General features: G+C 43.3%; 1 protein-coding gene and 1 gene segment (V, D, J or C); both read right to left on the bottom strand.

The window, feature by feature from the left end:
* The window catches only part of LOC115457532 (immunoglobulin gamma-1 heavy chain-like), a 428,753-nt gene that overhangs the window by 309,578 nt on the left and 92,746 nt on the right, over window positions 1-26,429 (bottom strand). The gene's annotated exons all lie outside the window — the stretch shown is intronic.
* On the bottom strand, window positions 13,203-23,724 carry LOC115457541. The segment is given in 2 exon segments: window positions 23,201-23,527; window positions 23,619-23,724. Coding segments are annotated over 2 exon segments (372 nt in total).

Genomic DNA, 26,429 nt, shown 5'->3' with positions numbered 1-26,429 from the left:
TTAGGGGGAAGCTGATTTTGCAATGATCACTGATATTAGCTAAGAAATTCAAAGTTTTAGAAGTCAGTAGTGCTAGGGTGAGATTTAAGAAGCCTGAAATCATTCAAGCCGCCCATGAGCCATTTTAGTTACAAAAAGCTGGAGCAAGTTATATGTGGCCCAAGCTCTTGCAGTTTCTATATGAGAAAATTATCCATTGGAAAAAAAATGTGCAATCCAAAACTTTTACAAGATAATTAAATTGACAAGGTTTTGTAAGATATTTGAATCTTGCGGAGCTGCAGAGCTTTGCCACAAATATTTACTTGCATATTAGGTAGTTAGAACATTTTTTGCATTCATAAGGTGCAGTAAATTAAATTTTAGGGTAAAAGATATGCGACATTGTCAAAGCAACTTGATGTTTTAACTCTTTGAATCTGTATTTTTTTTTTCTTGAAATTTTGCCAGATGCAGAAATTCAATCATTAATATCCAGCCAATAATCATTTGCTAAAGAAAAAAAAACCTGAAATGCTTGAAACGGGAGGTTGAATCATATTTTTGTCCAATTAAAAGGCATAATCTCGGTCTCTCACTATGGGGCCCCTTATACTAACTCTGTAGGCCCCTATGCATGCCCAACGTGTGCTGAATTGGAGATACTGCCTGTTTACCGCGTGGCCCATTGTGGTAATTTCAATTTTGGCGCACGTCCGCTACGCGCTTCTGAAAACTCTTTATTTTCTGGCGTACGTAGCGGATGCGTACCAAGTGGAATCTGACGCACGTAGCTCATTACCACCCTAATTCTTTATCGCTAAGTCTATGGCTGGCGGAAAGGTCTCAGACCCAAAATGGATGCACGGCAATTTTGATTTTGTCACACGTCTTGTGGCAAAAAAAAGGCCATTTTTCAGTGCACCTTTGTAAAAGGACCCCTGGATGTTTTTGTAAAGTTCTGATATCTTGAACATTGTCTAGCTTCCACTTTTTTCTCACCTTCGCTGTGTATTCAAAAAGACCTACCCCAGCGACCCCACGTAACCCTCTTCACCTACCAACAAAGCTTGACTATGATCGAACAGGACAACACGCAATCTTCATCCATTCCGACCCTCCACTTATACCTCATACGATCACTATACAACTTTGTATTTGTTATCCACAGACTGGGCAAACGCCTTTGACGGTACTATGTAAGCCACATTGAGCCTGCAAATAGGTGGGAAAATGTGGGGTACAAATGCAATAACTAAATCTAATGGGATTTGATAGATCACCTTTCTGTGATTCCAACCGAAGTGGTTTACAAATTATCTACAGGCATTTATTTTGTACCTGGGGCAACGGAGGGCTAAGGACCCCGTTTCCTAAGCCTCGTTATAGGCACGTTAACATTTTAAACACGGACTAACCATGTACGCCTGTTAACTGTGTACGTTTCTACAATATCCCTATAGGCGCCTACATAGTTTGCGCGTGTGGTAATTATAGGCGTGTTAAAAATTCTAATTCACATTAGTAAACAGGGCCCTAAGTAACTTGCCCAGAGTCACAAGGAGCTGTGATGGGAATCAGTGACGGTCCTTGGTTGGTGCCACCAGGGGCGGATCGCCGCTGCACAACCTCCCCACTGGGTGCAGCAGCGTCCTCATCCCCAGGTGTAGCACACCTCCCCCCCCCCCGGCGCATCATCCTCCCCCAGGTGGTTTCTTACCTGCTGGGAGCAGACGCACGGCTTTCGGTTTCGCTGGTTCCCTGCCCCCTGTGCCCCAGAACAGGAAGTAACCTTCCTTGGGCAGATGGAGCAGGGAACCAGTGGAAGTGACAGGCATGCGGCTGCTCTCTGCACCCCTCCAGCGGCATGCACCCGTGGCGGACCGCCCCCACCTTCCCATTGGATTTTTCTGTTCAGCGTCTACTTGGCTGTTTAACGTTGCACCAACACAGTTGGTCTGTGCAGAAATAGAGTAATACGGTGACATCATCCGATGCATTGAAGCATTTGAATCTGAGATGTATTTGGAACACTTTGGCTTTTTTTTGGAAAAGAAATGTCATAAAGAATAAATCACATGTGTGAAGTCCAAGACTCCTGATGCAAGTGGATTGTACTGAAACACAGTTGTGTAGGGTTGATGTGATTGGCCAGCTATTCTGGATACGACCATGGTGAACTCTTGAGTCCTTTGTTCCCCTCCTGGTCAACATCACTTCTGTGTGGTTCTTTGTTCCATCACGGGGATTCGTTCTCTTTTTTCCTTTCATCCGTGTGAAATATAGCTTCATGTTCTGTATCCTTTATTGCAAATATATATTTATTATAGATATCTTGAAAGCTAGACTGGCTGTGCAATTTCCAAGGGAGGGGTAGAAATTTTTATTAGATATCCCTGTTACAAAATATTTCAATGTGTATCATATATTTAGGGCCTAAGGGGGTCCTTTTAGAAAGACCTACTGAAAAATGGCCTGAGGTAGTGTAGGCGTGGGTTTTGGGTGCGTGCCGGTCCATTTTTTTAGCGCGCCTGTAAAAAAAGGCCTTTTCGATATTTTTGCCGAAAATGGACGTGCGGAATTTTGGGTCTGAGACCTTACTGCCAGCCATGGACCTACTGCTACAGTCTCACACGGTAACCACCTACGCGCGCCAGAAAATACACATATTTTTCAGGAGTGCGTAGAGGATGCGCGCCAAAAATTAAGTTACCGCAAGGGCCACACAGTAGCCGTGCGGTAACTTCATAGACTCTTACGTGGCTAAGTAAAAGTGCCTCTCCATTTCCACAGAAATATTCTCTGCTAGTCTCTTAAATAAATATTCAAGAAGAGAGGAAGTGGGGTTTACACAGGCGGGGGTTTGAAACGGTTCAGTATTTGTAGGAGTTCTCACTTCACTCTTCCCACTGTGTGTTTCACTGCTACTGTACAATAATACATGGCCGTGTCTTCAGCTTTAGTGCTGGAGATTTGCAGATACACCTCGTTTTTAGCAGTGTCTCTGGAGATGGCGAGTCGACTTTGGTGAGATGGGGCATAGCCTTTCCAATCATTACCATCTACTGCTGCCATCCATTCCAGCCCTTTCCCGGAAGATTGCCGGATCCAGTGCACTGCCCACACTTTACTGTGGTCGGTCAGAGAGGCGCCAGTGACTTTACAGGTCAGTCTGAGGGTCTCTGAGGGCTTCAAGGTCCCGGGACCCAACTCCTCCACTTTAACCTGAGACAGGACACCTTGAGGTAAAAAGAAGAAAAGATATGAACCCTACATCAATTGACAATTTAATTCCTTGCTCCACATTCATTAAGGAATACTTACATGAGACAAGTGAAAAAAAGCAGACAGAAACATGTAATAAACTCATATTTGTTCCTGATAAAAGAAACAAAGTTTAACATGAAATGTTTGCGGATATTTTGCTGTCTGCCAGCTTTTAACTTGACCTACCAGCAGGTTCCTCAGGATTTAAAAGGGAAGAATATGACATTTGCATACAAAATCACACCAGAAGCACAAAATATTTAAAGCATTGAAGGGAACCCTTTTTACAGTTTCTGTTCACGTTCTCTTTCAGATTATGTAATTACACCATTTAAGCTTGCAATCTTATGTTCTTTGATTTGTTTTATTTCTATTTATTAAATCCCATGAAACTAATTTTGTAGAAAAGCTGTAACCTGCTTATGATCAAAGTGGAGGAGTAGCCTAGTGGTTAGTGCAGTGGACTTTGATCCTTGGGAACTGGGTTCAATTCCCACTGCAGCTCCTTGTGACTCTGGGTGTCACTTAACCCTCCATTGCCCCTGGTACAAAATAAGTACCTGAATATATGTAAACCTCTTTGATTGTAACCACAGAAAGGCAGTATATCAAGTCCCATTTCCCTTTCCCCCTTTCCCTTATGACATCACAATATAAGTATCGGGCAATCAAGCCATTGTGACATCACTGATGAGGTTGGCTCTTATTGGTGGAATGAGTGGAGGAGTAGCCTAGTGGTTAGTGCAGTGGACTTTGATCCTGGGGAACTGAGTTCGATTCCCACTGCAGCTCCTTGTGACTCTGGACAAGTCACTTAACCCTCCATTGCCCCTGGTACAAAATAACTACCTGAATATATGTAAACTGCTTTGAATGTAGTTGCAAAAAACCTCAGAAAGGCGGTATATCAAGTCCCATTTCCCTTTCCCATTATACACAGGCACTTATTTTGCACCTGGGGCAATGGAGGACCAAGTGACTCGCTGAGAGTCACAAGCAGGGCTGCCGAGAGGAGGGGGCAGAGGCAAGATTCCTCAGGCCCAGCCTCACGGGAGGGGGGGGGGCAGCAAAGGGGCCTGGCTCTCTCCTGCTCCTGTGTGTCAGGACCTGGGTGACTACGTTAATGTGATAACCTCGGTCCCGGCACACAGGAGCAGCGAGAGTGACAGATTGATGGAGCAGAAGAAAAGATGCAGGAAAGTAGGGGGCGGGGGCAGCGGATGCCTGAGCAGGGGAGGAGGTGTGGGAGCGGGAGGTGGTAGAAGTCTGGTTGGGGTTGTGGCCCTGCCCTGGGTTCGTTTCTGTCCCTCGGCGGCCCTGATCACAAGGAACTGCACTGGAAATTGAACCTGGTTCCCCTGGTTCTCAGACCTGCTGCATTAACCACTAGGCTACTCCTCCACTATATATCCAAATAGATAGATAGATAAGTACCTTTAGGATAAGTATAACTCTACAAAATAATAATTTTCACTGATTCTATACCATAGAAGTTCCATCTTCTTCCTCATTTTCATCCAGCATAAGCAAATGAATCTTTCTCCTTTATCACATCCCAAGTGGAATCTTATCAAGTATAGGTATAACTAATGTTTCTGTGCCGTGCTTTGCTCTAAAACAAACCAACAAGAAAGCACAAAGGTCCTTTCACTAATCTGTGGCAAGGGCTAGCGGGTTCTTATCGCAGGGTTTAGCGCGGGACACGCTCAGGGGTCCTGCAGTGAGTTACCAATTGGCCTGCACTACCAGCGGGCTAAAACTCTTTTTACATTTGATCCCAGAGGGGGCATGTCTGAGGGGTGGAGACTGGGGGGGGGGGGGTTCTTTGCTTATTAGTTAAGTACTTCTGCATTACCAAGCAGGGTTCCCATGGGAGTGTAGCCAAAATCTCTTAGCAATGCCAGAATGAGGTTTGGAATGCCCAGAGAGATAGAGAGAGAGACTGAGGCTTGCCGCACTCATAGCGCAGTGGCATAACTACATGGGCCACTGGGGCCTGGGCCCCCCAAATTTACTCTGGACCCCTGGTTTGGCTGGCAAGGGTCCCCAACCCCTTATGTCCAGCATGCTCCTTCAGTTTCGCTAAAAGGAGCATGATGGACATGAGGGAAGAGAGAGTAGGTAATGCAGAGGCACCAGAGGCCAGCGCTGGACGAAGTCTTCAGCTGGCAGAGGTTGGGACTCCCGCCAGCCAAGGTATTTGCGGCAGCGGTGCTTCAGCTGTTGATGTGGTTGAGGACCTCCACCAACCAATATAGCGGCGGCAGTGGGTGGGGAGCGGCTGGGTGGCGAGGTGGCAGAGGGGGATGACAACGGGGTGGTGACCAAAATATACCCCCCCCCCCACCTTGGGCTCTGGCCCCCTCCCACCTCGAGGTCTGGCTACGCTCCTGGGTTGAACAGTGAATATGTTCCAAAAACCTTCAGGAGGCTGTTGGGATTGGGAGGAAATGGTGGTTTGCGAGCAAGTAATAGTGTTGACGCTGGTAGATATGGATCGGGGTAGAGGAGAATTATTGCAGGGATGGATGGGGAATAGATCTTAGTGGGTAACGGGTGGGTATGGGTTAGATTCCAGTGGGGATGAAGCTACAATGTAGTAAATTTGAAACGAATTGGAGAAACGTTTTCTTCACTCAACATGTAATTAAACTCTGGAATTCGTTGCCAGAGAATGTGGTAAAAGGTGGTTAGCTTAGCTTAGTTTTAAAAAGGTTTGGATGGCTTCCTAAAAGAAAAGTCCATAGGCCATTATTAAAATGAACTTGGGGAAAATCCACTGCTTATTTCTAGAATAAGCAGCAATAAATACATATGCGATAAATTTATATATAATGGAGACTCATTCTATGCAAATGCATCTCATACATATTCATTGTGGTTAGGTATATATTGAGGAGAGGGTGGAAAGCATTGACCTGGGGGAGGGGGCTCACATCGAGTCACTCCTTGCTCCCAGAAAGGAGATATCATCAGAGTATACGGATAAATCCCTAATCATTTGCAGTGCAAATAAATACATATCCCTCAGAACTGTGTGGATATTCTGAAATGTAAAGTGATCCTGCAGCTCCGGGGGACTGGGCTGTGGATAAATGCATTAGAAAATCCACTGCAGGATGGGAAAAGACAAATCATGCTTTGTACTGCTGTTCAGAAGCAGGATATTGGAAACTGCTCTACAGAACGAAATTAATGACATTATTAAGATGTTGTCGCCCCCAAGCTGTGAGAAGGAACATTTCAATTTGAGAGGCTTATCTATCAGAGGTTTATGTAGGGGTCTCCCTCAGTCTTGTCTCACTGTGCGTCTCTTGCACAGTAATACACAGCTGTGTCTTCAGCTTTCAGGTTGTTCATTTGTAAATACAGCATGTTGTTATTATTCTCCCTGGAGATGGTGAATCTGCCTTTGACTGGGTCAGCATACCAAGTGCTGCTTCCATCCCAGCTTATAGCAGAGACCCACTCCAGCCCTTTGCCAGGAAAGTGTCGAACCCAGTGCATCCCATAGTCATCAAAAGTGAATCCGGAGGCTTTACAGGACAGTCTCAGGGACTCTTCGGGCTTTTTCAGTTCTGCATTTGACTGAACCAGTTGTACTTGGGACTGGACCCCTGCAATCAAATGAATATAGAGAAGAGATTAAGACTATAAACATCAATATTCACATAAAAATCATTTCAGGCACATTAGGACATTCTTACTTGTAAAAGTCACAAAGAAAAGGAGAAAATATAATAAAAATCTCATCTTTCTAAGAGCAAAAATGCTTCTCTGAAGGTTACAGCTGGCACTTGCGGGAATCAGAGCATTTACCTTCACTTCCTGTGTTTGGGAACAAACGCATTTTATGGAGGAAATATAATTAGTCGATTTGCATATGCAGCCTCTGATCAGTGAAAAATGAGAACAAGACAGCCCCCTCGGCAGACTTAGGGGGAAGCTGATTTTGCAATGATCATTGATGTTAGCTGAGAAATTCAAAGATTTAGAAATCGGTACTGCTAGGGTGAGATTTAAGAAGCCTGAAATCATTCAAGCAGCCCATGAGCCACTTTAGTTACAAAAAGCTGGAGCAAATTATATCTGGCCCAAATTATAACTGTTTCTTGCAGTTTCTATAAGAGAAAATTATCCATTGGAAAAAAATGTACAATCGAAAACTTTTACAAGATAATTAAATTGACAAGGCTTTGGCGACTAATATTCCGCCAGTGTCGTTATGCTCATATTAGCCCTCTCCTCAAGTCACTTCACTGGCTTCCTATCCGTTTCCGCATACAGTTCAAACTCCTCTTATTGACCTATAAGTGCATTCACTCTTCAGCTCCTCAGTAACTCTCCACTCTCATCTCTCCCTACATTCCTCCCCGGGAACTCCATTCACTGGGTAAATCTCTCTTATCTGCACCCTTCTCCTCCACTGCTAACTCCAGACTCCGTTCCTTTTATCTTGCTGCACCATATGCCTGGAATAGACTTCCAGGGGTTTGGCGCTTTCGTATTTTGCTTTCCCAAATATTAGTCTGGCTGCTGTGTTTTGAGCTTCTTAATGATTTGTTCTTTGCATCCGGCATAAATGGCATTGCAGTAGTCTAGATGACTTAGCACCATTGATTGTAGTAGACTACGGAACACTTCCCTTGGGAAGAGAGGTTTAATCCTTTTAAGTTTCCACATTGAGTAGAACATTTTCTTTGCTGTATTTTTCGCATGGTCTTCAAGTGTCAGATGTTGGTCAATTGTGACTCCCAGGATTTTCAGATTGTCTGAGACCGGAAGGGTGTAGTCTGGGGTGTTTATGGTAATGGGTTTATTTTTGCTATATTGTGAGGATAGGATGAGACATTGTGTCTTATCCGCGTTTAGCTTTAGTTGGAATGCGTCCGCCCATGAGGTCATTAGTTGGAGGCTGTGTTTTATTTCATTTGGGATTTGTGATTCCAGAATCTTGCTACTCTTTGTCCTTATCCCTTATTTGTCCTGTTTGTCTTGATTAGATTGTAAGCTCTGTCGAGCAGGGACAGTCTCATACATGTACAGTGTACAGCACTGCATACATCTAGTAGCACTATAGAAATGATAAGTAGTAGTAGTAGTCTTTGGGATTCCGGAATGTTGCTACTCTTTGGGATTCTACACAGAATCTTGCTACTCTTTGTCCTTATCCCTTATTTGTCCTGTTTGTCTGTCCTAATTAGATTGTAAGCTCTGTCGAGCAGGGACTGTCTCTTCATGTTCAAGTGTACAGCGCAGCGTACGTCTAGTAGCGCTACAGAAATGATAAGTAGTAGTAGTCGTCTTTGGGATTCCGGAATCTTGCTACTCTGAGATTCTGCACAGAATCTTGCTACTCTTTGGGATTCCGGAATCTTGCTACTCTTTGCCCTTATCCCTTATTTGTCCTGTTTGTCTGTCCTAATTAGATTGTAAGCTCTGTCGAGCAGGAACTGTCTCTTCATGTCCAGTGTACAGCGCTGCGTACGTCTAGTAGTGCTATAGAAATCATAAGTAGTAGTAGTAGTCTTTGGGATTCCGGAATCTTGCTACTCTTTGGGATTCTGCATGGAATCTTGCTGCTCTTTGTCCTATTCCCTTATTTGTCCTGTTTGACTGTCCTAATTAGATTGTCGAGCAGAGACTCTTCATGTCCAGGGTACAGCACTGCATACGTCTAGTAGTGCTATAGGAATAATTAGTAGTAGCATTTATTGTGATAATCCTGAAACCTTGAGTGTGGCTTGGTATGCTTTGAGGAGAGAGTTGTGAAGCACTGACCTGGGGGGGCTGACACCTGACTTATCAAACTCACTGGGTCACTCCTTGCTCCCAGAAAGGCCAGAAAGGGGATATCATCAGAGTATACGGATAAATCCCTAATCATTTATCGTATATTTATTTGCTATACTGTTTCCAATTGCATTTACAAAAACAGAACGGTTTACATCTTAAGATAAAATATCATTTTTACAAACATTGTGCAGCACTGCATATGCCTTGTAGCGCTATATAAATGCTAAATAGTAGTAGTAGTAAATCCATTGATTTGATAGAAAAGCACAGCAAAAACTAAAACAAGCATTCTAAAAGATACTCATACCAATAGACAATAGACAACCCTTCATCACAAATTATAATAAGCAAACATATTATTTTACTGCCCATTTTCCCTTTTATCCCAGATTGTTATCAAAAGTATTCTGAAACAAATATGTTTTCAAAAGTATGCGAAATTGAACATAGGACTCTTCCAATCTAATTTTAGGAAGACAATTCCAATGAGAGGGAGCTAGAAAGAAAAAAAAAGCTGAGTTCGTAGTAGATTCCCATCTAGCCTTTTGTGGTGGTGGAATTACTGATCTATTGTCTGTGAGCGATCGAAGTGTTCGTGTAGGTGTGTATGGCAAAGTAACCTTAGCTAAATATGATTATCAATAGAAATCAAACAAAATAAAACATGGAAAAGAAAATAAGATGATACCTTTTTATTGGACATAACTTAATACATTTCTTGATTAGCTTTCGAAGGTTGCCCTTCTTTGTCAGATCGGGTTCTACATGGAACGTTGCTACTCTTTGAGATTCTGATGTGGAATCTTGTCACTCTTTAGCATTCCGGAATCTTGCTGTTCTTTGGGGTTCTACATGTAGAGAGGTGTGGTAGCCGTGTTAGTCCACTCTTAAGGTTATCAATAGAAATCAAACAAAATAAAACATGGAAAAGAAAATAAGTTGATACCTTTTTTATTGGACATAACTTAATACATTTCTTGATTAGCTTTCGAAGGTTGCCCTTCTTCCTCAGATCGGAAATAAGCAAATGAGGTAGCAGATAGTATATATAAGAGAAACATCAAAGCATTACTTTGACAGAGTGGGAGGGTGGGGGTATGCATGGGGACATCAAAGCATTTCATTGATATTCTAACAGGATGGGAGTTGGTAGGTGAGAGGAGGGTAATAAACAGAGAAATACAGCTTTATGGTTTATAATGGGTTAGAAAACCCAGATCCTTATTAAGTCCTGTTTGTTGGGTGTCAAAATATTCAATCATTCTTATTAACCCCCACCCTCCCACTCTGTCGGACTGTCAAAGTAATGCTTGGATGTCTCACTCATATATACTATCTGCTACCACATTTGCTTATTTCCGATCTGACGAAGAAGGGCAACCTTCGAAAGCTAATCAAGAAATGTATTATGTCCAATAAAACAGATATCTTTTCCATGTTTTGTTTGTTTTCTATTGATAACCTTTAAGAGTGGACTAACACGGCTACCACACCTCTCTGCTAAATATGATGGAATCAATAAATGGAATGCTTTATGTGTCAACATAAGGATTTTAAGATATTGTTGCCCCCAAGCTGTGAGAAGGAACATTTCAATTTGCGAGGTTTATGTATCAGAGTTTTATGTAGTGGTCTCGCTCGGTCTTGTCTTGCTGTGTAATCGCTTGCACAGTAATACCTAGCGGTGTCTTCAGCTTTCAGGCTGTTCATTTGTAAATACAGCATGTTGTTGTTATTGTCCCTGGAGATGGTGAATCTGCCTTTCACTGAATCGGCATAGTATGTATCACCCCAAATAGCAGAAACCCACTCCAGTCCTTTGCGGGGGAACTGTCGAACCCAGTGCATAGCGTAGCTGCTGAAAGTGAATCCGGAGGCTTTACAGGACAGTCTCAGGGACTCTCCGGCCTTTTTCAATTCTGCATTTGACTGAACCAGTTTTGCTTGAGACTGAACCCCTGAAATGAAATGGACACATAGGAAAGATTAAGACTACAAGTACTAATATTCACATCAAAAATCATTTCAGACACATTGGGATGTTCTTACTTGTAAAAGTCACAAAGCAAAGAAGAAAATATATCAAAAAGGCCATCTCTGGAGGTCAGAAATGCTTCTCTGAAGGCTACAGCTGGCACTTGCATCAATCAGCTCTTTCCCCTCCTCTTCCTGTGTTTCGGAATAAACACATTTTATGGAGGAAATATAATTAGTCGATTTGCATATGCGTCCTCTGATCAGTGAAAAATGAGAACAAGATAGCACCCTAGGCAGTCCTAGGGGGAAGCTGATTTTGAATTGATGATTGATGTTAGCTGAGAAATTCAAAGTTTTAGAAATCGGTAATGCTAGGGTGAGATTTAAGAAGCCTGAAATCATTCAAGCAGCCCATGAGCCATTTAGTTACAAAAAGCTGGAGCAAGTTATATCTGGCCCAAATTATAACTGTTTCTTGCAGTTTCTATAAGAGAAAATTATCCATTGAAAAAAAAAATGTGCAATCAAAAACTTTTACAAGATAATTAAATTGACAATTAAGGTTTTGTAAGATATTTGAATCTTGCTCATAAGGTCAGCAGAGCTTTTCCACAAATATTTACTTGCATAATAGGTAGGTAGAACATTTTTTGCATCCATAAGGTGCAGTAAATTAAAATTTTGGATAAAAGATATGCGATATTGTCAAAGCAACTTGAGGTTTTAACTCTTTGAATCTGTTTTTTTTCTTGAAATTTTGTCAGATGCAGAAATTCAATCATTAATATCCAGCCAATAATCATTTGCTAAAAAAAAGGAAATCACTTTCAAACTGAAATGCTGGAAACGGGAGGTTGAATCATATTTTTGTCCAATTAAAAGGCATCATCTCGGTCTCTCACTATGGGGCCCCTTATACTAAGCTCTGTAGGCCCCTATGCATGCCCAACGTGTGCTGAATTGGTGATACCACCCGCTTAGCGCGTGGCCCTTGCGGTAATTTCAATTTTGGCGCACGTCCGCTGTGTGCTTCTGAATGCTATTTTTTATTTTCTGGTGTACGTAGCGGAATGCTTGCCAAGTGGCATCTGACGCGGGTAGCTCGTTGCCGCCCAAATTCTTTACCGCTAGGTCTATGGCTGGCGGTAAGGTCTCAGATCCAAAATGGATGCACGTCAGTTTTGATTTTGTCGCACGCCCATTTGCGGCAAAAAGAGGCCATTTTTGCAAAAAGACCCCTGGATGTTTTCGTAAAGTTCTGATATCTTGAACGTCTTCTAGCTTCCACGTTTTTGTCACCTTCGCTGTGTTTGGTGCATCTAATGGGATTTGATATATCACCTTTCTGTGATTCCAACCGAAGTGGTTTACAAATTATCTACAGGCATTTATTTTGTACCTGGGGCAACGGAGGGCTAAGGACCCTGTTTCCTAAGCCTCGTTATAGGCACGTTAACATTTTTAACACGGACTAACCATGTACGCCTGTTAACTGTGTACGTTTCTACAATATCCCTATAGGCGCCTACATAGTTAGCGCGTGTGGTAATTATAGGCGCATTAAAAATTCTAATGCACGTTAGTAAACAGGGCCATAAGTAACTTGCCCAGAGTCACAAGGAGCTGTGGTGGGAATCAGTGACGATCCTTGGTCGGCTGCCACCAGGGGCGGATTGCCGCTGCGCAACTCCCCCCCCCCCCGGGAGCAGCACGACAGCCCCCGGTGCATCAACCTCCCCCGGGTACTTTCTTACCTGCTGGGATCAGACGCATGGCTGTCAGTTCCACTGGTTCCCTGCTCCCTGTGCCTCGGAACATGACCTGTTCTGGGGCAGAGGGAGCAGGGAACCAGTGGAGGCAACAGGCGTGTGGCTGCTCTCTGCACCCCTCCAGCGGCATGGACCCGGGGCGGACTGCCCCCACCGCCCCGCCCTCGGTATGCCACTGGGGGGAATCAAACCCTGTTCTGCAGTTCTCAAACTGCGCAGCGGCGACCCGCCCTGGGTGTCAGCTGACCTCGCTACGGCACTGATACTCAGTGCAGGTGATTTTGCTGAATATCTGGAGCAATCCTTCGGAGAAATTACATTATTGTTTTATTGCTGCCCCCTAGTTGTGAGAAGGAGGATTTCTCTTTTAGGTATACATGTTAGAGGTTTCTGTAGGGTTCTTCCTAGGTCTCTCTCACTGTGAATCTCTTGCACAGTAATACATAGCAGTGTCTTCAGCTTTCAGGTTGTTCATTTGTAAATACAGCATGTTGTTATTATTGTCCCTGGAGATGGTGAATCTGCCTTTCACTGAATTGGCATAGTGTGTATTACTGCCATCACTGTTTATATGACAGACCCACTCCAACCCTTTGCCGGGAAACTGTCGAACCCAATTCATCCAGTAGCTGCCGGAGGCTTTACAGGACAGTCTCAGGGACTCTCCGGGCTTTTTCAGTTCTGCATTTGACTGAACCAGTTGTACTTGTGACTGAACCCCTGAAATCAAATGTACACATAGGAAAGATTAAGATAACAAGTACTAATATTCACATCAAAAATAATTTCAGACATATTGGGACATTCTTACTTGTAAAAGTCGTAAAGAAAAGAAGAAAATATAATAAAAATCTAATCTTTCTAAGAGCAAAAATGCTTCTCTGAAGGTTACAACTGGCACTTGCAGGAATCAGATCATTTACCTTCACTTCCTGTGTTTGGGAACAAACGCATTTTATGGAGGAAATATGATTAGTCAATTTGCATATGCATCCTCTGATCAGTGAAAAATGAGAACAAGACAGCACCCTCGGCAGACTGAGGAGGAAGTTGATCATTTAAGGTTTTGTAATGTTCGCTGATATTAGCTGGGAAATTCAAATCCTTAGAAATTGGTATTGCTAGGGTGAGATATTTGAAATCTGAAAAATGTGGGACGAAATAAATTCAAGCAGCCATGAGGCATTTAGTTACAATGTCTGACCACAACTCTATTGTTTCTTGCAGTCTCTATACGAGAAAAATATCAATTGGAAAGAAAAGTGCAATCAAAAGCTTTTTAGAAAAAAACACAATTCAGTTATAAAAACAGGTTATTTAGCACAGGGTCCCATTTTATGCAACGAGACCCTGTGTTAATATACCACAGGCTGTGGTCAAAATAACTTGTCTTAACGGTAGCCCACGTGGATAACTTCCCTCCTTAACCTTGCTCATAAGGTCAGAGGAACTACACAGCGACTCGGTATCGTGTTTCGGCTAGTGCCTGTCTCAGGAGTCTTGCAGTAATGGACAGCTACCAAAAGGGTAGAAACGGAGGTCTTTAAAAAGTCCATTGTTAAATAAACTGTCGTGACACGTTCATTTGCAACAACAAAAGAACCCTCTAGAACTAAAGTCACATAAACAAAGGGATGACAGCACACTCCCTTCTAATCTCTGTGACCCGCTCTGTTCCTGAGGCAGACACTGGCCGAAACATGGTGCCGTTTCGAATCTCTTATGAAAGAAGAGGGTTTTGCACAACTCAAGGACTTTTTGTGCCAATAAAGCATTGTGTCATTGCAATTCCCATTGTCTGCTGTGTCCTCTTCCATTTCTCCCCCTTCCTTTGTTTCTTTTGTTTTCTCCATTGGATTTTTCTGTTCGGCGTCTACTTGGCTCTTTAACGTTGCACCGACACAGTTGGTCTGTGCAGAGATAGAGTAATACAGTAACATCATCCGATGCATTGACACATTTGAATCTGAGATGTATTTGGAACACTTTTTGGAAAAGAACTGTCATAAAGAATAAAGAAACTAGAAAAAACTTGCTGTAATAGGTATGAGAATTGTCTGTGCTAACATCGAAAAATATATCATAAATGATTTAAACAAAGGGTCTCAATAGCCAAGGGTACCAACCCAGTGGACACACCTATTAAGGCTTCAATCATGGGCCAACCACCACCTGCGAAAAACCTACAGAGTGAAGTAACTGAAACAGTCTGTAGTAAAAAACGGAGTGGGGCTATAACATATCAATAATCAATTGACTATAGGCACAGATAATATCAAGTAAGCCTAAACATTGTAATATTATATGTCGGAAGAATGAAAAATATACTTCAAAAGGGAAAACTAAATGTAAAGAACCAATAGCAAAGAGAGTACTTAGCTTCAAACCCAGGAAGGAAAAAATCCACATCCGAGAGGCGCTTCCAAAAATTCTTTGACAGAATGGTCTTACATATAAAAAGTCTCATTCAATCCCTTTCAGTCTCTCTCTCGACAGTCGTAGAATTCTCACTGTTTCATTACTTCTTCAGGCGAGGATATGCAAAAATAGCAAACATCCTCTGCATTGCATATGTTTGTAATTCAAAATGGCAGCTGCTTTTAAGGGCAATCAAAAGGTATAGATGGATCTGTAGATCAGTAGAAGGCTTCCCATTCCATCGGGCCGTTAAGGCCATTGGGAATCATCATATGTAGATGGTATATCCATCTCTGATCTTTTTGATATAAGGATCTAGAAATATCACCGCGTTGTGATAGTCACATCCATGATAGTTGGGTTAAAGGCAGTTTCATTTTGAAATACAAGTCCCAGAAGGCATTGCTGGCAAGGAGCCAGGGGGTGAGATGAAGAACCCGGACTGGACTCCTAGCTGCAATAGGGGAAGACATGGGTGTAAGCTGGCAGGAGGTGTGGATGGGCTGCCACTAGGGGGAAAGAGAGATAGGAAACCCTATGTGCAGGAGCTCATCATTAGTCTAATGCTTAACTCAGCTGGTAAGGGTGTGGGAGAAGCTAATGAGAGGAGAATGATTGGTTGTGAGAGCAGAAGCCAGGGATTGATTAGGCAGAGGGGAAGGAGTCCCAGAAGAGGAGAGAAGGAGAAAAGAGGGTAGAGTGAAGCAGATGCAGGCTGAATACCCTTGGGTAAGAGAGGTCCCTAAAGTATTGAATGTACCAGTGAAGCGGATGTAAGGTGGAATCCCTTGGTTATGAGAAGTCCCTAAAGTATTGAACCCATTATGAAGGTAAAGAGAGTATGAGGTAGAAACTTCTGCTTTGTGATTTAACTGTGATGATGAATTGAAAGAACTGCTTCTGTTTGGAATTGAACTACTGTTTATTGTGCACTGGATAAAGAGCCCAGACTGGAGCTGACTGTGAGTCTGTATTGAATCCTGGTATGTGCTGATAGCCCACTGCTTAAAGGGGACTATTTGCCACACACTTTCAGGTGGCTTACAAGTGCTTAAGATTGAAGGTGAATGCTGCTGTTGGAACCGTGTATCAGGTCTACTAGAAACCTGCATGGAATAAAAGCCTTAAAATTGAAGTTGCTGGTGGACATTTATTTCTTGACTGTACCGGGAGCCTGGGGCTGGAGGAGATTGTTCTATCCTTGGCTACACCTGGAGGTACCTGGTTACAGTGTCTACCGTTGTCTTTTATTTGTTCAATTACAGTACAAGGCAATTGATCAAACTTATGTTTTTTTTATATACAGAGTGTTTAACAAGAGGCGTATGTAATTTTTCATTTTGAATACTTGATTTATGCTCGACGAGCCGTGTTTTTAACATGCGTTTAGTCTGTCCAATATATCTTAGCCCACATGGGCATGTAATCAGGTGTATTACCTCTTTAGAGGTACAACTGGTGGTGCATATCAGTTGAATATATCTATTATTGATGTTGTCCCAGATCTGATTATTCTCGTGCATAATATTTCCCACATTTATTGTGTCCCAAAGTGTCAGGATTGTTTCATGTCCATACGTCAGAACGGCACAACAAGTCTGATAAATTGGCACCTCTTGAATAAGATACCATGCATTTTTGATTGGGAAAAAAAACGGGATGAGTTGATAAAATATTCCAATGTTTATAAATGATTTTTGCAATCTGAAGAGATAATGATGTGTATTGCATGATGCATGGGATATTCATATTCTGAGCTTGATGCTGTTTAGGTTCTAGCAAGAGTTCGCAGTGATTAAAAAGTGCTCTCTAGTATGCATGTTTAATAATCCTCTTTGGATATCCTCTATTATATAAATTTTCTTTCAGTTGCTCAGCGGACCGTTTATATTTCTGTGAAGAATCACAGATCCGTCTGTACCGTAAAAACTGAGCAAATGGTAGATGGTCACGAATATGAAAAGGATGAATGCTGTCATAGGATACTAAAGTATTACGATCTGTAGCTTTAGTAAATAAATCAGTCTCAAGTTTACCATTGTTATTAGTAACTAATACATCCAGAAAGCTTATTTCACGATGGTCTACGTTACATTGAAATTTAATGGGAGGATGACAGGAGTTTAATTCGGTGACAGATTGATTCGACTGTTGTTCATCAGATTTCCAGATAATAAAAATATCGTCGATGTAACGCCACCAACAAATCACATGTTTAAACGATGTTAATTTATAAATATAGTGCTCCTCAAAGTGAGACATGAAAAGATTAGCTACAGCAGGAGCAAAAGGAGCTGTGCAATTTCCAAGGGCGGGGTAGAAATTTTTATTAGATATCCCTGTTATAAAATATTTAAATGTGTATCATATATTTAGGGCCTAAGGGGTCCTTTTAGAAAGACCTACTGAAAAATGGCCTGCGGTAGTGTAGGTATGGGTTTTGGGTGCGTGCCGATCCGTTTTTTTAGCGCGCCTGTAAAAAAGGCCTTTTTAAAATTTTTTGACGAAAATGGACGTGCAGCATTTTAGGTCTGAGACCTTTGTGCCGGCTATTGACCTACTGCTAAAGTCTCACACGGTAACCACCTACGCGCGCCAGAAAATACAAATATTTTTCAGGAGTGCATAGCGGATGCGCGCCAAAAATGAAGTGATTGCAAGTGCCACGCAGTAGCCGTGCGATAACTCCATTTTGGAACGCATAGACATTTACGTGGCTTTAGTAAAAGTGCCCCTCCATTTCCACAGAAATATTTTCTGCTAGTCTGTTCAATAAATATTCAAGAAGAGAGGAAGTGGGGTTTACACAGGCGGGGTTTGAAATGGTTCAGTATTTGTAGGAGTTCTCACTTCACTCTTCCCACTGTGTGTTTCGCTTCTACTGCACAGTAATACATGGCCGTGTCCTCAGCTTTAGTGCTGGAGATTTGCAGATACACCTCGTTTTTAGCAGTGTCTCTGGAGATGGAGAGTCGACTTCGGTGACATGCGGCATAGCCCTTCAAATCATTACTATTTACTAATGCCATCCATTCCAGCCCTTTCCCGGATGGTTGCCGGATCCAGTGCACTGCCCACACTTTACTGCGGTCGGTCAGAGAGGCGCCAGTGACTTTACAGGTCAGTCTGAGGGTCTCTGAGGGCTTCAATGTCCCGGGACCCAACTCTTCCACTTTGACCTGACACAGGACACCTTGAGGTAAAAAGAGGAAAAGGTATGAACCCTACATCAATTGACAATTTAATTACTTGCTCCACATTCATTAAGCAATACTTACACGAGACAAGTGAGAAAAAGCAAACAGAAACATGTAATAAACTCATATTTGTTCCTGATAAAAGAAACAAAGTTTAACATGAAATGTTTGCGGATATTTTGCTGTCTGCCAGCTTTTAACTTGACCTACCAGCAGGTTCCTCAGCATTTAAAAGGGAAGAATATGACATTTGCATACAAATCACACCAGAAGCACAAAATATTTAAAGCATTGAAGGGAACCCTTTTTACAGTTTCTGTTCACGTTCTCTTTCAGATTATGTAATTACACCATTTAAGCTTGCAATCTTATGTTCTTTGATTTGTTTTATTTCTATTTATTAAATCCCATGAAACTAATTTTGTAGAAAAGCTGTAACCTGCTTATGATCAAAGTGGAGGAGTAGCCTAGTGGTTAGTGCAGTGGACTTTGATCCTGGGGAACTGAGTTTGATTCCCACTGCAGCTCCTTGTGACTCTGGGCAAGTCACTTAACCCTCCATTGCCCCTGGTACAAAATAAGTGCCTGAATATATGTAAACCGCTTTGAATGTAGTTGCAAAAACCTCAGAAAGGCGGTATATCAAGTTCCATTTCCCTTTCCCTTATGACATCACAATATCAGAAGTGAGCCAAGTATCAGGCAATCAAGCCATTGTGACATCACTGATGAGGTTGGCCCAGGCATTGGTGGAATGAGGCATTATGACATCACAGTATCAGCTCCAGTGGAGGAGTAGCCTAGTGGTTAGTGCAGTGGACTTTGATCCTGGGGAACCGAGTTCGATTCCCACTGCAGCTCCTTGTGACTCTGGGCAAGTCACTTAACCCTCCATTGCCCCTGGTACAAAATAAGTACCTGAATATATGTAAACCGCTTTGAATGTAAAAACCTCAGAAAGGCAGTGTATCAAGTCCCATTAACAAGATTCCATGCACAATCTCAAACAGTAGCAACGTTCCATGTAGAACAGCAAGATCCCAGAATCCCAAAGAGTAAGAAGTGGAGGAGTAGCCTAGTGGTTAGTGCAAGGGACGTTGGGTTCAATTCCCACTGCAGCTCCTTTTGACTCTGGGCAAGTCACTTAACCCTCCATTGCCCCTGGTACAAAATAAGTACCTGAATATATGTAAACCGCTTTGAATGGAGTTGTATATCAAGTCCCATTTCCCTTCCCCCTTTCCCTTATGACATCACAATATCAGAAGTCAGCCAAGTCTCGGGCAATGAAGCCATTGTGACATCACTGATGAGGTTGGCTCAGGCATTGGTGGAATGAGTGGAGGAGTGGCCTAGTGGTTAGTGCAGTGGACTTTGATCCTGGGGAACTGAGTTCGATTCCCACTGCAGCTCCTTGTGACTCTGGGCAAGTCACTTAACCCTCCATTGCCCCTGGTACAAAATAAGTACCTGAATATATGTAAACCGCTTTGAACGTAGTTGCAAAAAACCTCAGAAAGGCAGTATATCAAGTCCCATTTCCCTTTCCCATTATATACAGGCACTTATTTTGCACCTGGGGCAATGGAGGACCAAGTGACTCGCTGAGAGTCACAAGCAGGGCTGCCGAGAGGAGGGGTTAGAGGCAAGATTCCTCAGGACCAGCCTCACGGGGGGGGGGGGGCCAGCACAGGGGCCTGGCTCTCTCCTGCTCCTGTGTGTCAGGACCTGGGTGACTACGTTAACGCGATAACCTGGGTCCCGGCACACAGGAGCAGCGAGAGTGACAGATTGATGGAGCAGAAGAAAAGATGCAGGAAAGTAGGGGGCGAGGGCAGCGGATGCCTGAGCAGGGGAGGAGGTGTGGGAGCGGGAGGTGGTAGAAGTCTGGTTGGGGTTGTGGCCCTGCCCTGGGTTCGTTTCTGTCCCTCGGTGGCCCTGATCACAAGGAACTGCACTGGAAATTGAACCTGGTTCCCCTGGTTCTCAGACCTGCTGCATTAACCACTAGGCTACTCCTCCACTATATATCCAAATAGATAGATAGATAAATACCTTTAGGATAAGTATAACTCTACAAAATAATAATTTTCACTGATTCTATACCATAGAAGTTTCATCTTCTTCCTCATCTTCATCCAGCATAAGCAAATTAATCTTTCTCCTTTATCACATCCCAAGTGGAATCTTATGAAGTACAGGTATAACTAATGTTTCTGTGCCATGCTTTGCTCTAAAACAAACCAACAAGAAAGCACAAAGATCCTTTCACTAATCTGTGGCAAGGGCTAGCGGGTTCTTATCGCAGGGTTTAGCGCGGGACACGCTCAGGGGTCCTGCAGTGAGTTACCAATTGGCCTGCACTACCAGTGGGCTAAAACTCTTTTTACATTTGTTCCCAGAGGGGGCATGTCTGAGGGGTGGAGACTGGGGGGGGGGGGGGGGGGGGGTCTTTGCTTATTAGTTAAGTACTTCTGCATTACTAAGCAGGGTTCCCATGGGAGTGTAGCCAAAATATCTTAGCAATGCCAGGATGAGGTTTGGAATGCCCAGAGAGATAGAGATAGAGAGAGAGACTGAGGCTTGCCGCACTCATAGCGCAGTGGCATAACTACATGAGGCCACTGGGGCCTGGGCCCCCCAAATTTGCTCTGGACCCCTGGTTTGGCTGGCAAGGGTCCCCAACCCCTTATGTCCAGCACGCTCCTTCAGTTTCGCTAAAAGGAGCATGATGGACATGAGGGAAGAGAGAGTAGGTAATGCAGAGGCACCAGAGGCCAGCGCTGGACGAAGTCTTCAGCTGGCAGAGGTTGGGACTCCCGCCAGCCAAGGTATTTGCGGCAGCGGTGCTTCAGCTGTTGATGTGGTTGAGGACCTCCACCAGCCAGTGGGTGGGGAGCGGCTGGGTGGCGAGGTGGCAGAGGGGGGATGACAACGGGGTGGTGACTAAAATATACCCCCCCCCCCCACCTTGGGCTCTGGCCCCCTCCCACCTCGAGGTCTGGCTACGCTCCTGGGTTGAACAGTGAATATGTTCCAAAAACCTTCAGGAGGCTGTTGGGATTGGGAGGAAATGGAGGTTTGCGAGCAAGTAATAGTGTTGACGCTGGTGGATATGGATCGGGGTAGAGGAGAATTATTGCAGGGATGGATAGGGAATAGATCTTAGTGGGTAACGGGTGGGTATGGGTTAGATTCCAGTGGGGATGAAGCTACAATGTAGTAAATTTGAAACGAATTGGAGAAACGTTTTCTTCACTCAACATGTAATTAAACTCTGGAATTCGTTGCCAGAGAATGTGGTGACAGCGGTTAGTTTAGCTGAGTTTTAAAAAGGTTTGGACGGCTTCCTAAAAGAAACATCCATAGGCCATTATTAAAATGAACTTGGGGAAAATCCACTGCTTATTTCTAGAATAAGCAGCATAAAATATATTGCACTGTTTTGGGATCTTGCCGGATTGGCCAATGTTAGAAACAGGATGCTGGGTTTGAAGGACCTTCGGTCTGTCCCAGTATGGCAACACTTATGTACTTCTGGAGCAGAACTTAGCCAGTGGAGTTTCTAGGATTACCCCAATAAATACATATGCGATAAATTTATATATAATGGAGACTCATTCTATGCAAATGCATCTCATACATATTCATTGTGGTTAGGTATATATTGAGGAGAGGGTGGAAAGCACTGACCTGGGGGAGGGGGCTCACATCGAGTCACTCCTTGCTCCCAGAAAGGCCAGAAAGGGGATATCATCAGAGTATACGGATAAATCGCTAATCATTTGCAGTGCAAATAAATACATATCCCTCAGAACAGTGTGGATATTCTGAAATGCAAAGTGATCCTGCAGCTCCGGGGGATAAATGCATTAGAAAATCCACTGCAGAATAGGCTATTCAGCTTGGAGAAGAGATGGCAGAGGGGAGACATGATAGAGGTATATAAAATAATGAGTGGAGTGGAACAGGTGGATGTGAAGCGTCTGTTCATGCTTTCCAAAAATACTAGGACTAGGGGGCATGTGATGAAACTGCAGTGTAGTAAATTTAAAACAAATCGGAGAAAGTTTTTCTTCACCCAACTGGTAATTAAACTCTGGAATTCGTTGCCGGAGAAAGTGGTGAAGGCAGTTAGCTTGGCAGAGTTTAAAAAGGGGTTGCACGGTTTCCTAAAGGACAAGTCCATAAACCACTACTAAATGGATTTGGGAAAAATCCACAATTCCAGGAATAACATGTATAGAATGTTTGTACGTTTGGGAAGCTCGCCAGGTGCCCTTGGCCTGGATTGGCCGCTGTCGTGGACAGGATGCTGGGCTCGATGGACCCTCGGTCTTTTCCCAGTCTGGCATTACTTATGTACTTATGTCCTCTACTTGTCTCACTTTTATTACATAGAGCAGTGATTTAACCTATTGTGATGTCATAGTGGCTCATTCCACCAATAAGAGCCAACCTCATTAGTGATGTCACAATGGCTTGATTGTATAGAATGTTTGTACGTTTGGGAAGCTCGCCAGGTGCCCTTGGCCTGGATTGGCCGCTGTCGTGGACAGGATGCTGGGCTCGATGGACCCTTGGTCTTTTCCCAGTGTGGCATTACTTATGTACTTAGGATGAGTAAAGACAAATCATGCTTTGTACTGCTGTTCAGAAGCAGGATATAGGAAACTGTTCTACAGAACTCTTTAGATGAAATTAATGCCATTATTAAGATGTTGTTGCCCCCAAGCTGTGAGAAGGAACATTTCAATTTGAGAGGTTTATGTATCGGAGGTTTATGTAGGGGTCTCCCTCAGTCTTGTCTCACTGTGTCGTTTGCACAGTAATACACAGCTGTGTCTTCAGCTTTCAGGCTGTTCATTTGTAAATACAGCATGTTGTTGTTATTCTCCCTGGAGATGGTGAATCTGCCTTTCACTGAATCGGCATGGTATGTAGCACTCCCATCGCCGCTTATACTAGAGACCCACTCCAGCCCTTTGCCGGGAAACTGTCGAACCCAGTGCATAGCGTAGCTGCTGAAAGTGAATCCGGAGGCTTTACAGGACAGTTTCAGGGACTCTTCGGGCTTTTTCAGTTCTGCATTTGACTGAACAAGTTGTATTTGGGACTGAACCCCTGAAATCAAATGGACACACAGGAAAGATTAAGACAACAAGTACTAATATTCACATCAAAAATCATTTCATGCAGATAAAGAGGTTCTTACTTGTAAAAGTCACAAAGCAAAGAAGAAAATAGATCAAAAAGGCCATCTCTGGGGGTCAGAAATGCTCCTCTGAAGGATACAGCTGGCACTTGCATCAATCAGCTCTTTCCCCTCCACTTCCTGTGTTTGGGAAGGAACACATTTTATGGAGGAAATATAATTAGTCGATTTGCATATGCGTCCTCTGATCAGTGAAAAATGAGAATAAGACAGCCCCCTCGGCAGACTTAGGGGGAAGCTGATTTTGCAATGATCACTGATATTAGCAATGAAATTCAAAGTTTTAGAAATCGGTACTGCTAGGGTGAGATTTAAGAAGCCTGAAATCATTCAAGCAGCCCATGAGCCACTTTAGTTACAAAAAGCTGGAGCAAGTTATATGTGGCCCAAATTATAACTGTTTCTTGCAGTTTCTATATGAGAAAATTATCCATTGGAAAAAAATGTGCAATCCAAAACTTTTACAAGATAATTAAATTGACAATTAAGGTTTTGTAAGATATTTTAATCTTTCTCATAACAGGGGTGGACTGACAGTGGTCAGGGGCCTCTGAGCAATCAAGGTTATTTTGGGTCCCCCATCCATTGCCTGCCGCCCCTCTCCTGCACCACTGCTGCCCTCCTTGGTCCTATCTTGAAGGGTCTAGTGGTCTGGTGGCCTCTTCGGGGGCAGCAAAGAACCCCACACTTTCCTGTCCACTATTACTGTGGCCCAGTGGCTGAGTTTTTCAAAATGACTGCCGAGACTTGCCAGTCTTCCGGGTCTTGGCTTGTCGTCATGCAGAGTAGTGGCAGCGGGCAGGAAAGAGTGGGGTTCTTTCCTGCCTACGCAAACCCTTCAAGGTAGGAGCAGGGAGGATTACAATGTGCTGCAGCAGTGGGCAACTGGGCAGAGCCTCTGCCCTGTAGCCCAAATTCTCAGTCCACCCTGGCTCATAAGGTCGGAGGAGCTGCAGAGCTTTCCCACAAATATTTACTTGCATATTAGGTAGTTAGAACATTTTTTGCATCCATAAGGTGCAGTAAATTAAATTTTGGGGTAAAACATATATGCGACATTGTCAAAGCAACTTGATGTTTTAACTCTTTGAATCTGTATTTTTTTTTCTTGAAATTTTGCCAGATGCAGAAATTCAATCATTAATATCCAGCCAATAATCATTTGCTAAAGAAAAAAAACCCTCAAATGCTGGAAACGGGAGGTTGAATCATATTTTTGTCCAATTAAAAGGAGCAATCTAGGTCTCTCACTATATCTGAACGTTTACTATGTTCGAGTGAGTACATGACTGTACTTGGTCAAGAGGTTTTTGTGTCTCACTAGGTGTGACATTATTCGTGCTTATGTTTGGAAAGTTAATGCGTTTAGTAACGTCCTTTGAGGCCTAAACACAACTCCTGTCAAGTCATTGGATGTATTAATAAACTTCTGGTATCTTCAACGTTGTCTAGCCTCAACGTTTTTGTCACCTTCGCTGTGTTTGGTGCATCTAATTGGATTTGATAGATCACCTTTCTGTGATTCCAACCGAAGTGGTTTACAAATTATCTACAGGCCTTTATTTTGTACCTGGGGCAATGGAGGGCTAAGGACCCCGTTTCCTAAGCCTCGTTATAGGCACGTTAACATTTTTAACACGCATTAACCATGTACGCCTGTTAACAGTGTGCGTGCCTACAATATCCCTATAGGCGCCTACACATTTAGCTTGTGTGGTAATTATAGGCGCGTTAAAAATTGTAATGCACGTTAGTAAACAGGGCCGTAAGTAACTTGCCCAGAGTCACAAGGAGCTTTGGTGGGAATCAGTGATGATCCTTGGTCGGCTGCCACCAGGGGCGGATCGCCGCTGTGCAACCCCCCCCCCCCCCACTGGGTGCAGCGGCATCCCCCTCCCCCCCGGCGCATCATCCTCCCCCAGGTGCATTACCTGCTTGGAGCAGACGCTCGGCTGTCAGTTCCGGAAGCAACCTGTTCCGGGGCAGAGGGAGCAGAACCAGTGAAGGCGACAGGCATGTGGCTGCTCTCTGCAGCCCTCCAGGAGTTTCTGCACCAATATCGCAGTTTCATTCATGAGGGGCAGACACAGTTAATCATTCTCAAGAATTTAAGATGTTTTAATAGTAGATTTATTTTTTGTTTTATTATATATATTCCACTTGATCTACAATTCTCAATGATACATAATCACACATTAATCATAACATCACGTCTAAAAGCAAATACAATTCTACACTGAGAATACAACAATATTTTTTGAGATTTACCTCCCACCTCTTGATTGCTCTGTGAAAGAAAGTTGCAGTGAGGTTATTAGGTAAGTGGGCAAAGAGTTCTTTATTTCTAGATGGTCATTTTATAAAATAATTGTGCTTTTGAAAATAAATTTAAAACTACCAAAAGAGAATGAATTTAATGACAACATTTGCATCTGGTTTCAAAAGGGCTCTGAGAAACCATTTAAAAACATTGTAATGGCAACTCCAGTAGTATCTGATTAATGCGATCGCATTTCTAATCTAGCATTTGAAAACTATGTTCACTGTGGTTTTCATAATCAGAGCAGTCGCTGTTGCTCACCTATCTTCATCCCTCCTGGGTCTACAGGGTTGTGTACTGGGGCCACCAGAGTTACTGCCACTGTGGCGTCTTACATAAGAACATAAGAGTAGCCATAGTGAGTCAGACCAATGGTCCATCTAGCCCAGTACCCTGTTTTCCAAACTGTGGGCAAATCAGGTCACAAGTACCTGGCAGAAACCCAAATCATAGCAACATTCCAGAACCCCAAAGAACAACAAGAATGTGGA

This window comes from Microcaecilia unicolor, chromosome 14 (assembly GCF_901765095.1).
Source record: "Microcaecilia unicolor chromosome 14, aMicUni1.1, whole genome shotgun sequence".
Taxonomy (NCBI): Eukaryota; Metazoa; Chordata; class Amphibia; order Gymnophiona; family Siphonopidae; genus Microcaecilia; species Microcaecilia unicolor.
This window is presented reverse-complemented; position numbering and strand designations above follow the sequence as displayed.